Below are 17910 nucleotides of genomic sequence, written 5' to 3' on the forward strand. Positions count from 1 at the left end.
TTATTCCTGAGAGACTAAAGAGTAAACTGCTTATGGCCATTTAGTAAGAAGATGACAATGTGAATATACTTTGTGTCCTTAAGAACTGTACCTTGAAGATAATTATAGTAAACACATGTTTTGGCCTTCCAGCCTGGAAATTGAGCTCCTCAAGGTTTTACTGGGAGATTTCATCATAATTTATTCTACCTTCAAAGTAGCCTGGAGGGACTGAATTTGGGGGGAGGATATGGAGAAATGTTCCCCTCATTAGAAAAGGACAAATTAAGAAAAAAACAACTAGTTTTTAGCCTTTGCTGAGAATATATTCCTTTGAATGGCTATGGTCATTCTCTTCCAATTGCCTAGGGGGATGGCTAGTGGAGGAAGGCCCCCTTTAAAAAGGTCCTTCTCAGTTTAAGAGAGCCATATTAATGGAATTAATTGAAAATGAGAATGTAGTTGAAGTAGTGGTTGGTCCTCAGTCTTTAAAGAAAATATGTAAAAGAGTAATGACATAATTGTATATGAATTTTTTTGCATGAGGGATCCCAACAGTGAGAGAATGCAAACTAAGGCAGGTCTAGGAATTTTAGTCTAACAACTGTGTTAGGTTTTGGTTTTTGTTGGAATTTGAGAGACTGAGTTCAATTCTACTACAAGGATTTTGATGCTATACTTTGGTGCAAGTCAAATACTAAATTCTCCCTAATAGCCCAGAGACATTTCTATATTTGGGAATATGAGAAAATGTGTCAATTGTACCCTGAACAATTAGCTGAGGACAAGCAGAGGTGCTGCATCAGTTTAAAAAACTTTCACTCACCCTGCAAACTGTGAACTGTCATTTTTTCTACTGAGGGACTCCTGAAGAACCCTGAACTCAGGCCCCAGTAGCATTTCCCATTGCTAGTAGAAATAAATGGCTGTGACTCAAGCATGGGAGAAAGATCCAGTGTCATCCTGGCCTGGAAGAGTCTCCCAAGATTGGGGCAGTTAGCTCATGGCATTCCGGCTTTGGACTTGGTGCTGAAGGTGCTCGGCTGAGACCTCAGACTGCTTCTACTCTGAATTGTCACGTGGGTAAGTTAGGCTGACTTCCTTGGCCTACCTTGGCATTTCCAAACTCTGCCTTAAGTAGGCTTATAGCCTCTCTGATTTCTAAGGTCTTGTGGCTTGTAGCCTAGTTTAATTAGCCTTTTAACCCTCTCTCTCCGTCCAGGCCTCTCCAGGCCTGGACTAGCCTCTTCCTCTCTCTATTTCCCTACCTTTTACCTTTCTAATTGTAAATAAACTATCTTAAACCCAATCCTGACTTGGGTCTATTTTAATTATGGAATCAATCTGAATTGTTGATTCCTGGCGGCCACACTTTAAATATATATCTATAAAATATCTAAAATCTCATGGCAACCTGTATGGAGATGTCAAGTTGCTAGAGTGGGTGGGAGTCAGGTCTGGCAGAGACCATGAAAGAGTGTAACTCTGGGCAGAAAAGTGAGGCAGGTGCAACAGGTCAGTGTCCAGTGGCAGAAGGGTGGGTACCAGGGTGTGCTGGGCAGAAGGCCAGTCTTGAAGCACATTTATTAGTGTAATTTAAGACCAGCTGGCCTTTCCATAATGCTGCCAGCCCATCGCCAGTGAGCATGGCACAACTACTCAGGAAGTACTTAGAGGATCAAGGGGTGGTATTGGGGAGATGGAGCTTATTTATGGCAAGAAGAGGGGCATAGTTCCTTTAAGGTCTTTTATGGGGCAAAGGCCTGCACTATAGACAAGAGGTCTTAACTTGTAGGTCACAGAAGATTAAGGAAGGGGTTGCATGGGGCAATTCTCCCTGACCTGTAACGAAGGTCAGTTACTATTTAGGCTGTGTCATTGTCTTTGAGGTAGCTCTGATGTGCCTGGGGTTGCTCCTGTTTGTGGTCATCTTTTTACATGAAGAAACCTACTCTAAAATTCAAAGATTTATTATCATTATTATATGGATCTGATTGTTTAGACTTGAGACGGAATCCTTTCTGGGACTCTCTCGGATTCAGTAATTCCTTCAGGCAGCTATTATATTATTTGACCTGAAGTCAGTTTAGTGGTGGAAGGTCTAGACTTTCAGGATGACACTACCCTGGAGTGGAATGTGGTAAGGGCATTATATTAAACCTTATTTCCATGTAGGGTAGATTAAATTTTCTTCAAAAGGTACTAAGACATGCCTTGAGTCTTGATTGGCTCTGGGGGACTATGGGTTCAGATTGTTGATGTCTTCCCCACCGAGTACAAATCAATCACACGGACCTGGCAGGAAGACCCAGAGATCTGGCAGATGGATCATGATGGGCAAATGTGGGCAAGGTAATTTTGCTCAACTAAATCAATTCAAGGTGTCTTCAATGCCTATCTATATTGAAAATCATTCTCTTGCTTTGGTTATGTAAATTTCCTTTTAGTAATTGATGAATGACCTAGGAATATTTTATTCTGTTCCACTAACTACTAGGTGACTGGCCTTAGACAAATCTAGACCATATTAAAAGGATTCAACACTGGTCAAATGGCTAGACCCGAAGAGAAGTCATTGATGGTTTGATTATGACCTAGAAAGTTATTTCTAATGAAGAGCCCTAGGGATCTTTGCCTAGCCCCATGATGCTTAGCATTAAAAAAATTGATATATTTTGTTTTATATCACTTTAACATCCAAATTAAATTAGCCCTTTTTCATGCCCTCCCCTGAGAACCATTTCTTGTAACAAAGAATAAGGAAAGAAAAAAAAGTTATTCAGTAAAACCAACACATTGGCTGTGCCTACAATATATACAATGTTCCATATCCATAATCTTAGTAAATGTTTAGTCATTGATTGTGGCTAGTAGTTCTTTCAACCATTGAATGACTGACAAGTGTCTAATTTTGTTTTGTCAAACCTAACCCTGAAGGATTAGCTTGTCAGGCCTTGCTGAGAACAATTGGTATAGTTGGCAGGGCTGAAACATGAGCTCCTTGGAAATGGACAGAGAAGGGATGGTAATTTCAGACTGACTCTGCAAACGAGGGAAGTATATTTTGTAATTTCTTTTTTGAGGCCAAGGTAGGTTATTATAATTGCAATGCTTAATGCTTTTTTCCTCTCCCAATTTACATTGTTATATATTGGATACATTATTTTTCTAGTTTGTTTACTTCTCTTTGCATCAGTTAATGTAAGGCTTTTCATATTTCTTTGAATTCTTCACTTCTTGTAGCTAGATACATTTGTGAACCACAATTTGCTGGGTTATTTTCCAATTGATGGGTATTGAACTGGTTTCCATTTCTATGTTACTGTAAAAAGTGTTGCTAATAGTATTTCTGTGCATATGGGACCTTCTTTTACCTCTTTGGAATATGCCTGGCTGTAGGTCAAAGGGCATGGACATGTAAGTCAGTTTCTTAGCATAATTCCAAACCATTTTCCAGGATGGTTATAAAAAACTTATTATTTTAATATTTTCAGTGATTACTTGGCTACAGGTATAGAGGTCATGTCTATTCAATATTCAGATGACACAAAGCAAAGAGTTTAGTAGGTAAGTAAAGCCTTAGGCTTGGTTTCAAAAAATCATCACACAAGTGCAAGATGAAGTCTGTTTGGCTAGAGAGCAGTTTATCTGAAAAAGATGCAGGCATCTTAATGGACTTCAAGGTGAGAGTATCTCATGGCCCACTGTGTTCAGTTCTGTGGGCCATATTTTTGAAGAAATGTTAATGACTTAGAGAGCAGCCAGAGGAGGAAATCCAAGATGGTAAAGAGTCCTGAACTACTGACACATAATGCCTGGTTGAAGGAACTAGGGATGCATACCTGGAGAGACAGCCTGGTGACATGATAACTACTTCAAGTTTTTGAAGGATTGTTATGTGGAATAGGGATTAAACTTGTTTGACTTGGTCCTAGAGAAATGAGTGGAAATAGGAGAGAGGAAGTTGGCACTTCGAGCAACAGGGAGAAGTTTCGAAGAAGCAATTTTAGTGCCGATATAAGGAAAACTAACAATTCTTGCTGATTAACTAACTAACAATTAGTTCCAAAGTGGAATACATTTTGTAGGGAGGTACTGGACTCCTCATCTCTGGGGGGCTTCAGACAAAAGATACACAACCTTCAAATGAAGGTTATGTTCTAGGTAGATCAGTGAGGAAATTTCTGATCACATATGGGTTGGACTAGATGTTATTAAGGTTCCTTTCCAATGTTTAAGATTTGGAGTCACTTTTATATTCTTGAAGTAGCATTTGGAGCAATAAAAATTTGTTAATTTGTTAATAAATATCAATAAGAAAAAAATTTTTAAGCCCCAAGTACAGGTATATAATAGAAATGACTCTGTAAACTTATATATCAATTTTTTTTGTAAACTTGAGGACAGGGAGCATTTTGTTTTTGTATCCCTGATGTCCTGCACAATTTCTTAATGTTTGATGAATCGAATAAAATTTGAATTCTCTAGGGGGAGACCCTTACAGAAGGAAGTTGGATTTAAATTGTTTTGTACAGCAAATCATCATCTCTAATAATAGTTCTGTAAATTGGGATTTTCATTTATTGGATTTTCTTATATCAGGGCCCATGGCTACTCCCAAGGAGGAAATAATGGTAGGTCTGCACTAGTCAGTTTCATGAAGAGAATTACAATTTTCCTTTCCATGCACTCCTCAACCAACAGATGTCACCAAAGAAGCCAGTACCCAGAGGGTAGCAGGAAAAGAATTAGGCAAATGGAAATTGAGCATAAGAAACATTCAGTTCTTAAAACTGAGGACTGGGTTTCAAAAGTAATAACATTTATTACACTGCATGCAACATTTTAACCAAAAATTTAAAAAAGAAATGTTCTTTTATTAAGTTGCTCAGGCTGAATGGATTACAACACTAAGTTTTGAAATACATGTTCTAGAAGCAATTTAAAACTCATTAGAAATAATAGGCTCGGGCTACTGGAAAATGTGGTAAAATTTAATCCTCATCCAAATGTTACCTGGGCTGTGAGAACAGGAAATTGTTTTGTGCTACTGTGGCTAACCTCACTGCTGACCCTGAGCTGTAACTGCTACAACAGCTGAAAGCTGAAGCAAAATTAAAAACTTACATCAAAGTATATCATGACAGAATGTAGATAAATAAAAAAGCATATTGAAAGTATTATTTTTCTGTCAGTCTCTCCTAGCAGAGGCAGAGGTGTTGCTAAAAATGTAAAAACAAACCGTCCACTGCCATATAAAGAAGATAGACCTCCCTCCCTCTCTGTGTTACAAGCCAATGACTATACAAAAATATTACCTGTGGAAAGAGAGAGGTAATTAGAGATGAAACACAGTGAGTATGGGGATAAAAAGGATCACATTCCCTCCTACCTACTAAATGGCACTGGTTCTCTCTCTTCTTTGGCTTTCTCCTTCCTTCATCTCAGTAGACGCTCCCCTGGCCTCCCCCCTTCCAAACTGCTCATTGTTTTGTTTGCTCCCATTCCATCTCGGTCTTCCCTCTAACTCTGAGGCTCCTAGTACATGTCATGTAGCACTTACACCCTTACTCCTTTATAGGCTCTTCTCCTTGGACCCCTCCCAATTCAGCTTCTAATTCTTATATTTCATGGAAACTGCACTTTGTCAGAGTAACTGATGTCCGAGCATTTCAGCACCTGATCTTTAACTTCAAGTCTTCATTCTTCACCCCTTATATCTAGAGAGCTCCCAAGCCTTGTAGATTCCATGTTTACAATATCACCTTTATGCACCACCTTCTCTCACTCACATGGCCACCTCATGAGTTTCAAGATTTCATTGCCTTTGGGCTGGACTATAGAGACAATCTCCTAAGTGGTCTACCTGCTTTCAGTTTCTATCCCTCCCAATTCATCCTCCACACAACTGCCAAAATAATCCTAAAAACATATTTGGAGCTAAAAGAGAACTTGCAGACCACCCAATCCAACTCCTTCATTTTGCAGGACCCCAGAGAAGTCTGAGTTGGGATTTTAACCCAGGTGTTACTTTAAATTGAGTGCTCTATCTGTTTTACTATACAGCCCCTCAAAAAGCACAAGTCAATAAATAATACCTCATCTTTATATCAAGCCTTAAGATTGGCAAGGTACTTTATATTCATTAATCAGTTCAATATTAATACAACCTTGTATAGTAAGATTGTTATTATCTGACCATTCCTCCCTGTGTTCAAGAATTTTCAATAGTTCTCTATTGCCCATAGACAAAGATAACTGTGCTTTGCATTTAAAGCCTTCCAAAATCTGGTGACAGCCTCCTTTTCCAAGCTTATTTCACACTACTCCCATTCACATATTCTTATATTCTAGTCAAAGTAGCTTACTGGATATTCCCTTTTTCCTATGCCTACCATGAACTTCCTTCTCATCTATCTCTAGAATCCTTGCTTTCCTTCCCTTGAGGCTTAGTTCATATCTATCTACCATGGAAAGTTTTTCTGAAATCATCCTAGTTGTTAATGCTCTGTTCCTCTTCAAATTAGTTCATATTTACTTATTTATATACATTCTATGTTGCACAGTAGACCGTCAGCTTCCTGAGGAGGGGGGTCTACCACTTTGTTCAATGCCTTACAGTAGTAGGTGCTTAACAAAGGTTTGTGGGTTTGAATTATAGCTAGTGTCTGAGGTTTTAAATCACCATGTCATGTGCTTCTCATTGTTTTAATAACAGCTTGGGTGGGGAGGGCTGGAGAGGGCAACAATCTTGTCCTGATTCATCCCTTCCCTCTCAGAGGGTTATTGCAGTAATCTCTCTAGAGGTTTTTGGTTAATCATTCTGTTTCTTACTCATTTGTCATGACCTTTTGGCTTTGTCCTTGAACCTCTTTCTTTTCCTCCACACCAGCACCCTTGACAATGCCATTTTCTTTTAACTATCATTCATATACAAATTGTACAGAAGTCTAGCTGTCCAGCACTGAACTTGGTGTTTTAATCAACCCCAACACAGAAAATTGTGGGCTTCCTCTCAGATGATTAGGGGCTCTTAGAGTTGGAAGGCACCTTAGAATATATATAGGTCAACATTACCCCACATATAGGAATCCCTAGCATAGCATTGTTGAAAGAAGACCAGTTAGCCTCTGTCTGAATATCTCCTGAGGGAGGGAGCCTATTATCTTAGAAGGAAGTCAGGTTTATTATTGGGCAGTTCAATAATTAGTAAGTTATTTCCTCTGATTAGAACAAAATTTAAAATTCTAATTTCTGTTCCTTGGTCTGATTCTACCCTCTAAGGTCACGTGATTACATTAATCACCTCTTCCACACAAAAACGTGTCACATTTCACCTAAATCTGTTCTTCTGAGACACAAAACCAGTTGCATATTGTTAGTGACAATAGTCACAACCCAGCTTCCATCATCTAAAGAACTTTGAGTTTCATGAATTCAATAGTACTTACTACTTCTCCATGAAGTGAGCACTTGGAAAACTCATCATTCTCATTTTATATGTTTTAGCAAGAGAGGAACAGAGTGATAGATGTTCTCAACATCCCAACAAAGCTTGTAAGAAATATTAAAAGAAAAAAAAAACACACCAAACCCTTAGGATCTTTTTCCCTCCAAGTTTTTTGGCAATCTATAATTTTCTGCTTTCTCCAGAAGTGGGAGGTCAAATAAACTAGGTCCTGCACTTTGGGAACATACTCAGGGTTTATAGTCAACAGGAGTTCCTTAGTCCTATCTTAATCCTAGAGTAGGAGTGGATAAATTTCTAAGCAGAGGCTCTTTCACTGTGCTGCCCCAGCTTCAAACTTCATCCTTCCAGACCAGTTTTTCCTCTGTGGGTGACAAGAGATTTTTAGAGGTATGAATTTCCAGGGTAGACAATTTTATGGAGGAAGATCACATCAAAGAAACAGGCTTTGCTGCCACCATCTGAGGGATTACAGTGATAGCTCACCCCAATTTTCCAGTTTCCCTCCTCAGAGTGTTACTGATAACCCAGAATTGGCTTTCAGATCTGTCATCAAAAGTACTTCACTTTTTTTCCCCACAATTTTCTAGTAGGATGTAAGTTTCTTGAGGGCAGAGACTATTTTCATTGTCTTTAGATTAGCATATAGTTAAACTGAACTGTATTTTCTTCCCACGGTGTTTTACTTGTTCCATGTGATACAGTCTTACTTTTTTTCCCTCTTTTTTTGTTGGTAGATCTTTTTGAGGATATGCCATAATCCATTTGCTTGTGACTGACATCTTAATGGGTATCTGACTAGTTTTTGGTGGCTTAATTGTAACTGTTCTTTGGAACCTGTCCTGGCATCTTAGGCTCCTGGTTAAGAAAAGATGTCGTTGGCTTGATCAGGCCCATTGCAATAGTTAGCAAGAATTGACATCCATAACAAACAACTGAGACTTTAGAAAGTAGTGCTAGGTAGGGGAGGGTAGTTGAGAAGGAAAGAACCAACAGTGATAGATTAGTTAGTGAAGCCAGCTAGCAAAATGGAATTTTGGTGCCACTGCAGAGAGAAGCATTGCTAACTAAGTTCCATAATTGTTGATATAGTAGCCTAAACTGAGAGATGATGGGAGCAGAAATCTATGGTGGAGGTGGAGTAGTGGAAGGAGTGCTGAATTTTGAATCAGAGGATCTAGGTTGAAATCCTAGCTCAGTCACTTACTGTCTCAGTAACCTTACCTCAGTTGCTTAATCTCTCTGGGCCCTTTATCTGTAAAATGAAAGGGGTTGGATCTCTAAGGTCTTGTTTACTTCTAAAGTTATATTTCCATGACCTTCAAATAGTTTTGTTGAAAGGATAAAATAGGCTTATGGTACTAGGACAAGTTTAATTCATCTTTTTGTCATAATGTAGCTTATGATTAAACTTTTGAAAGCACAGCTAAATGTATGCAAGATGTATCGATTTCTATCTTTAAGAGGTAAAGAGCTTTTTATTGTCTAAATCTACTGAGTATGCTTGAGAATAGATGCAGAAGTGGCCACATACTTGCTTGTGTGGATGGAAATAAGAGACAGCTACAAGTTTATTAGAAAGTAGATTTACTTTGAATCATTTGCTCCTGTCCTAAATAAAGGCTTTCTGCAGTCTTCATATTCTGACTGTCTCCATACACTACAAATCAAATGTGTAATTACATCTAAGCATTTTTTAACACAGAGGCTTGTGGCACATACAAATTCAAGTCCCAGAATGTCTTGAACTGCAGTAAAAACAATTTGAAACATTTATTTTTCTTCTAAAAACAAAGTAATAGCATTTTTATGGTTGTTCCCACTCACTTGCACTTAAAATGAGTTTGCAAAATTCAGTGGAATCCCTTTCTAAATATTAAGAAAGAAAAAACAATTGAAGATGGCTTTTGAAATTCCACACGACTATTTGGTTTTGGCTACTTTCTTATGAGGATTTGTGCATGTAGTGGGTGCTCAAAGAAGATGGAGACAAGATGACAATATCATTTTCCTGGCAGAGAGCTCTTTTCCATCTTGTCTAACATTAAAGATGAAGCTAATATTTCATTGGTGCAGAAGCAACTTGCTGAGATTTTGATTGATGAAACTATATGACTTTATAAGTGGTAAGGATTATGCTAAAGACCAAAGAATTACAAATGTATTACATTCCTCAAGTTCCAGACTATACATGGTTAGATATTAATCTCTAATTTACAGCTGTTTCTGTGGGAAACTGCCATCAGATTATGAATACTCTACTATGCAGTGTATCCAAAAAGTCTTAGTGCAGTTTCAAGCCAGTGCACTGAGACTTGAGACACCCTGGACAATGCCCTCTGCAGATGGGTAGTCATATGGTTTAGTGGAGAGATTACATGACTGGGAATCAAGTGATCTGGGTTCTTGACTCAGCTCTGCCCTCTTGCAAATCATGTTACCACCATGGCCTTTATTCAGGTGTTTTTTTTCCCCCTAGAAAATGGAGGGTTTGAAATCTTTGACCTTTACGGTCCCTTTTAGATACTAGAGTTTCCACATCACATCTTTTATTCAAAGTTCAGTGCTGGTGGTAGCTTTTGGATCCAATGAACCCCAACCCAGCTTAGACTGTACAATTCCGAATGTCCCACTAACTTTCAGATATAATATCTAGTGCATTCCCTTTGCCCAACAACACTGCTATTTTATCCATAGGAGATTCAGCATATTGGCCTGGCATGATTTGTGGTTAAAGGCAAGCTGCTTATTTCTCCTGATTCCTAAATGATGGCCACGCCACTTTTTGCACTCTTATTACCTACTTCACAAATCCATAAAGATGCGAAGGTTCAAAGAAAAAAGATAACTAACATCTTTCTTCCCTCCAAAGAGAGATAAAGAGTTATACTGCCAAGACAAATATGGAAAAAGATACTCACCATAAGTGCAAATCATTTTACTAGCCTCTCTGAAGAGAAGAATTCCATTAGGAGATGATACATCAAAATTCAAACGCTGGGACCTGAAAAATAATGTCTCCAAATTAGGCTACATGCAAAGACAAAGAAAAGAGATACAGGTTTAAAAAGCCCAACAATTTCTTCTATTAGAGTACTGCAGCAATAGCACAGATGTACAAGCACTGGCAAAATTTGAATGCCAAGTTCCTCCCTAAAGAAAAGGGGGCAACTAAAGGGAGATGCTGACTTCCCTTATTTGTTGAGTCAGAAATCAAATTCTGTCCCTTACTTCTAGGTCAAAAGAACAGTATTTTTGATGACCACTAACACTGCCACATTTACAAAAACAAAACTGGAAACTTTTCCTCTCTTAGCACGTTTCTAATTTTTTTTTCAGCTTCAGAAACACTTCCCTCTAAATTTCTCAGATTCCACAAAGGCCAGAGTCCCTCCCTCTCTCGAATACTTTCACTTGGTTATAAGGACAGAACACTAAAAATTTCCCCTCAATGCAGTGATTCAAATTCTGTTTTCATTCCTTACCTGTTGTACCATGTTTGTTGGCTTCTTTCCACTATTGACACCTCTGGGAATGTGGACATCCCCAGGTTAAATTGTATGCAAATGCTTTGTAGTTAATGAATGCAAACAGGTGTATGTGCATCTAGCCACAAGTGAGAACTATATACTGTGTCTTTATTTACCTTGAATACAATCCACACTGCACACAGCATGTGTCGTTTTTGCAAATCCAAATGTGACAGATGTAAAACTCAAATCTCTCTTTAATACTGCACTTGCATAATGAACCATTTGATACCTCATAACATATTTGAACCATGTCAGACTCTAGAGAAGACTGCAGTCTAGTTGTATGTGCATAGCTCAAGAAAAGAGCTACCAACCTCAGAAGAAGTTCTCTAAAGAGAATACTTGTCATTTCCTTTCATCCCACCAAGTGAAGACCAGTTTGAATGGGGTGGGGTGCTCGACATGATGCCCTTTTAAAAATTTAAAAAATCACCTTAGTTTTGGGCTACTCTGTATTATATTATTGTATTTCTTGGCCTTTAACAAAACATCACACTTTTAAATATATTGTTAATTAAAATGAAGAAATCAATGAAAAAATTTAAAAATAACTAAGGGAAAAGCAGAGACCTCTCTTAAATGTGACATTGCTGGAATTAGATTTTTTAAAGCTGTTCTCTAGTTAATTCAATAGAATGCAATAACATGTGCATGAATATGTATACATGTGTGTGCATGTCTTTTTTTAGGTTGACTATGAGATGAAATCTCTTGTTAAAGAAAAGATTCATATGTGTGTGTATCTTATATTTAGTTCTCTTTTCAGGCTACAGACTTACACCTGACTAGATTGATTTCATATTTCCTGAAAAATTTATTTCTACCAGGTATCCAGGTCTTAGGATGTCAAGATTATGTTGTAAATTATTTCTAAAGCACAAATCCAAATACAATGTGATATAAAAGCAATGATTTCCCTCCGCAATGTATAAAGATTTGTTTTATGTAATTTTAATGGTAGTAATAATAGAAATCTGAGTAAACTCTTGAGGCGTAATTGAAGACAAACACTGGTTAGGTTTTACAATAGAAAATATAGTCAATTTATCATGAACATTTATAAGAAAACAATGAAGCCAGTTTTTATAAAAATGAAAGCCTTAAAGGAATTATACTTACATTTTGTTGATTTTTTTGCTTGTTTCAGAGTAAAATATTTGAATTATTGCTCCAGATAATCCAGCATCTGATAGAAAATTAGAGCCCCAACATAAGCTCCTTCCTTGTCTGCACATCTCCCTTCTAACATGCAGCTCACAAAGCGGAATTGATGAAACAGGATGGCTAAGTGACAGGTAATTTGGTGCTTAGCCACATTCACAATGACATAGTTTAAAGTGGTAATACCAATTATCAGGTTACATTTTTTCTCTCTTGATCATTCAGCCATGTCCTTTGCTGATATTTATACTGACAGTATTTGAATATCTGATGGGCTATGCAAATTATAAGATAGGTCAGGGGAAATGGAGAAGTGTTACTATTGGTTATTTAAACAAAAACTGTATGTGTAGCTAAATCACATAATTGTGTGAAGCATTCTGTACTGGCTCTATTCCCAGTTCTGTCACCCTGTGACCTCAGGAGAATTATTTCTTTCTGCTTTAATTTCCCCATTTGTAAAATGAGGAGGTTGGATTTGAATATCTTGAAGGTCGTCCCTCCTGGTTCTGAAATTCAATTTTATATGTAGTAAAATAGTTACAGTATTTTCACCAGTAGTGTTTATTTATACACATGCCCATTTTGAACTTCCTTAGGATTATATTTTCTTTGCTTCCTTCCTTCCTTCCTTCCTTCCTTCCTTCCTTCCTTCCTTCCTTCCTTCCTTCCTTCCTTCCTGCTTCATATCTCTTTATGTTAAAAAAAGAAATAACAAAAACTTTGACACTTTGGAAAATAACAATGTTCACTGTATAAAGGACTTCTTTGGGGCTCTATGTACATATGCTTATTAGAAAAATTAACATAATTAGTTATGATATTTCTTCTTAATAAGTCAAAGACACAGAAAGAATATTCCAATCTTTCATTCCAGAGTTTCAACTTTATCAAATATACAAGATAGAAAAGATTGTTTGCAAGTCTGTGGATAAGTCATTGGTTTATGCCTGTTTCTTACCGGTTCTGCATTAGTTCTGCCATTAGTTTCAGGATGGGAGTTGTGCATGCAGGTTCTTGGTACCACCTCTCAACAGCCTTCTGAAGAATAGGAAGGTATGTTGAGTAGCTTTTACAAAATAAGTTAAAGAATACAAGTGCCAAATTATTATCAGTAACTCAAAATTAAATCCTTTTTTAAGAGGCAATAGTGTTACATGTCAATTTGAAACTACAATGAACATTTATTTGGTTTGGACCCATGATTTCATCTGTCAGCTAATTAAGCATACCTACTATGTTCTGGACAGTATGCTAACCTTGGGGATCCAAAAAAGGTAAAAAGAAACTCCAACAAAAAAAATCTAGTCTTTGCTCTCAAGGAACTCAATCTAATGGGGAAATAATATATAAACAATTACATACAAACAACATATGTACCAGATAAATTGGAGAGAATCTTGGAAGGAAGGCACTCAGATTAAGGGGCCCTGAGAAAGGTTTCTTGCAGAAGGTGGTACTTGAGATTGGGCTTAAAGGAAGCCAAAGAAGTAGGAAAAAGAGATGAGGAGGAAGAGAACTAGGCACATTAGACACCCATTGAAAGTACTTAGATTGTGAGGAACTCCTAGTGAGCATACTTCCTCCACTAATGCAATTCTCCTCTGTAATGTATAGTCAGAGAAAAATGCTCAGCTCTCTGAAAAGTTATGTGACTTGACCATGGTTATATAGTTAACATTTTATCAGGTTAAGAACTTGAACCTAGGACTTCCTGACTCTAAGGCCAGTTTTCTATCCTGTAGAGCATGTTCTTTCTCAACTGCAAACTATATTTTCTCTTATTTTCTGTATTATGCAAAAGATAGTGTACTGACCTATCTTTGGCAACAACACTTCAATTCCAACTATAAACTAATAAGGCGTCAAATGAATTTAAGTTTTGTATCTACAAGAAAATTGGCTAAATTTAGTCCAAGTATTGTTAGGAGGTCAAACTAAAACATATCTGGCTTATTAAAAAAAGAGGAAGCATAATTTAAACCAAAAACCAACTCAATCAACCAGGCCTTCTCTATGAATAAGCTTATTGTCAAATCAGTGTCATCATCAAAAGAGTTATCAAACAACAAATTGATGTGGATGAAGCTTATATAACGTAAGCTAAATGGATCATACTCTGACCCCCTAGGAGCATTCAGCCCATGTCAAATATCACTGATGCAGAAGGATAAACCCATGAAGATGGTGACTCAAAACCTGAACTGGTAGGGTTGTACTAATTTCTGGGAATATATCTGGCTAGCTAAAACAAAAACCCACAGAAAGTTTCATTTTCTGATTGTTTTTGGTGAAAGTGCTAATTTGGCCTAACTTTATAAATGCTTCAGTTTCTCAGATCACTCTGGTAGGAGGTAAAGGCATAAGGATAAATGATAAAGGCCCTAGAGAATTTGTATAAACCTTCATTTCATTATCTATCTTAAAATCTTCAGGTTAGTTAAAAAAATCATTTCAATGACCTTGAGTATATCTTTTTCTTGTGAATTGATCACAACAAACGTGATTCCTTTTTATCCTACCATCTTGAAAGCAGGACTTTGACCACTTTTATTGACTTATTTTGTTCTTTTTAACTGTGTTCTTTGGTTTAAAATTTGAGGGAGTAATTCACATAAAATACCTATAATTCAGGTGCAAAAATCCCCCCAAATGCTCACAAGCAGCACCCTTCCATAAATTTACCTTCATAAGCCCTTTATATTTGTGATTGGAGATGACAGAGTAAGATTGTTTCCTTGTTAGAACAACTAGTTGCAAAGTAAGAAACTCCATATGGTTGTTTTGTCTGTTTTATATAATGGCAAATAACTTGCAGGGTTCATTTTTTTCCCTCTTTGAACTAATCAGTTGCTTTATTAGTTATTAGACACATCTCTTTTCCTGATTGCCAAGAATCTGGGAGCAATGCTATTAAAAAATAGGTCGGGAAAATGTCTTACACAGGGCTTCTGGAAGCACAAATGCAGTAATCATTAGCAAGAATGAATCTCAAACACTCAACAAACATTTATTAATTACCTACTATGTGCCAGGCACTATATACTGGGTTCTGGGTATATAAGTACAAAGAACGAAACAATGTTAGGTATGTTAGGAGACAGCCCCAAATGATCAAGATGGCCATGCCTAAAATCAGGACAGGCAAACACATGCATATTTTTAAGATATCATGAAAAGAATTAACGATATCATCTTTTAAGTGAACTCTGCATTCACTATGGGAAAAGACTGGCGGATATAAGGTATGCTACCCTTTCTGTGAGGAATGAGACTGGTGCCAATTCTAATATTCTTCTGACAGAGGTGACTGCCACTAAGAAAATGACTGATTATTAGAAAGTGGAGTAGAGACCTACTAAGCAAAGAGGTCAAAAGGGCTTCAGTGTGAATGCCAGGCTCAGGTTATAGGTTGGGGATCTGAACGTATTCTTAGGAGTTTAATTTCACAGTTGCCTTTAGAGAACGAAACATGTGATATGAGGAAAAGTGATGCCTCTTAGAATGAGCTGATGTGCACACATGTAGCACAATAATCAACTCATGAAATGCTTGCTCTATCCAATAGGAGCCTTCCTTTTGATGGAATAAAAGCAGTGAATTTATAATTTAAAAATCTTTCTACCATTTTACATATGAATGGGTAAATATAATTTTTGTCATCTGGATCTATTTAAAGAATTGAGCAGGTCCACATAAGAGGGCTTCCAGGCCAAGGTAATCCAGGGTAATGAGGGGAACCACTCCAGATTCTGCCCTCAGAGCCTCTCATCTGGTCAATTATAATAGCTTCCTGTTGATTTCCCTATCTCAAGTCTTTGTTCTCTCTAATCTATCTTCACAGTTTCCAAAGTATTACTAAAGTACCACTCCAATTATGTAACTCCCAGGTTCAATAAGCTTCTGAGGCTCCCTATTATTGCCTCTTGGATCACATACAAACTTCTCTGTTTGCCACATAAAGCCCTTCACAAACTGGCTTGAATTTACCTTTTTTTCTCCCTTTCAGACACTCTAGGGCCCTAGCCAAATTAGTCTTTTTTTGCTGTTCCTTACCATTTCCCTTCTCAAGATCTATTTATTTATCATCTCTGATAAGGATGGCTTAGTTGATAAGGAAGTAAAGGACAAGGAAGATCTTTTAGCTCATGTTTCCAGCTCTCCTCTGGCAGCATAGAGTTTATTATATATACTTCAAGACTCACTTGACACAAAAGAACCCCACAAAACTTTGCATTTGTGCAGAAGTTACAAATTATGTCATATCAAAACACAAAGATTCTCAATGGCTTCCAAATAGAACAAGGCCAAGGCTGAATTTTGACTGGGTTCTTATCAGAAAGCCAAGTTGGGGAATATTTTCTCAGGGGTGAATAGCACCCCCAATGGAGGAATTTATGACCTTGATTCTCTAAACTACTTTTTTTTTAAACCCTTAATTTCGGTGTATTGTCTCATAGGTGGAAGAGTGGTAAGGGTGGGCAATGGGGGTCAAGTGACTTGCCCAGGGTCACGCAGCTGGGAAGTGGCTGAGGCCGGGTTTGAACCCAGGACCTCTCATCTCTTTGATGAACAACAAAGGATATCGGGGGAATGATTGTCTACTGAATATCCATTCAGATTTAGACAAAGTAAATGGAATCTGGATAGGTCTAAACCCTTTGGTTTATATGGGTTCCCTTGAAAAAGTTAACTCTTTATACATTGCTTTTGAATCTCTTTGGACAGAAAGAAAGATACTTGAGGAAAGCATAGTCTGTAATGGTATTTCTTGGGAAAACACTAAGCTTAATGATATACCCATTTACCAATGAATTTCAAGTCACATCTTCTATATAGTCATATTCTGTTATGGAGGAGATGAGTTCTGCCTCTTCAAGTTTTAGTTTAGTTGGTAAACTTTAGTTGGTAAAATTGGTAAAACTTGATAAAACATCAAATTAGTTTTTTTCTCATTTAATAGTTGAAAGATTTGTTTTACACTAATTATGTAACTCATAGCTTAGAGGTGACCCTGGGATCTTGAAGATTTTTACCAATAGAGAAAAAGCCCTGCTAGGTCTTGTGAATCAGGAAAGACTTTTGAGTACTGGTTTGGAAAGCAATCTGCATTTATTATATGCCTCTCTATGTATAAGGTACTATACTAGCCATTGGGGATACACATTCAGAAGTGGGATAGTTCATGCCCTCAGGAATATTACTTCTATTCTACTGGAAGAATTCAACATGTTAAAAGAAAAGTAAGTAAAAATATAGGATAAATTCAAATTGATTTTTGGGGGACATTAACAACTACAAGACTTAGGAAAGGACTCTTGAAGGTGATGGTACTTGAGCTGAATCATGAAAGGAACTAAAAGTTCCTTTAGAGATGAGGAGGAAGAGCAGCCTAGAAAAGAGTAAAGTAAAGGCAGAGATCTGGGTGATGAAATTTCACGTGCAAGGAATTGCAAGCAAACCACTTTGGAGCATACAGTACATGATGGAGAACCATAAGTAATTAATCTGGAAAGACAGGTATGAGATTACAAAGGGCTTTAAATACCCAACAGAAGGGTCTATATTTTATCCTAGAGGTAATGGAGAGCCACAGATACTTGTAGAACTGAGAAGTAACATGGTGAGATAATTACTTCAGGAATATTGATTTGTTAGTTATGGGGGATGGACTGGAGAAGGGAGAAGGGACACAGGGAGATCAATTAGGAAATTACTGCAGTGGCCCTGGCAAGAAGCAATTAGAGTGTGGCCTAGGGTGGTGGTGGG

General features: G+C 37.4%; 1 protein-coding gene across 1 annotated transcript in view; it reads right to left on the reverse strand.

Moving 5' to 3' along the window:
• RANBP17 (RAN binding protein 17) overlaps positions 1-17910 on the reverse strand; it is a 344793-nt gene that overhangs the window by 50083 nt on the left and 276800 nt on the right. The window contains exons 21-22 of the mRNA XM_044664454.1: positions 13103-13210; positions 10369-10451 (exon numbers count right to left, since the gene is read on the reverse strand). Coding sequence (XP_044520389.1) covers positions 10369-10451; positions 13103-13210 — 191 coding nt within the window. The remainder of the gene's footprint in view (positions 1-10368; positions 10452-13102; positions 13211-17910) is intronic.

Source organism: Gracilinanus agilis, chromosome 2 (assembly GCF_016433145.1).
Source record: "Gracilinanus agilis isolate LMUSP501 chromosome 2, AgileGrace, whole genome shotgun sequence".
NCBI classification, from domain to species: Eukaryota; Metazoa; Chordata; class Mammalia; order Didelphimorphia; family Didelphidae; genus Gracilinanus; species Gracilinanus agilis.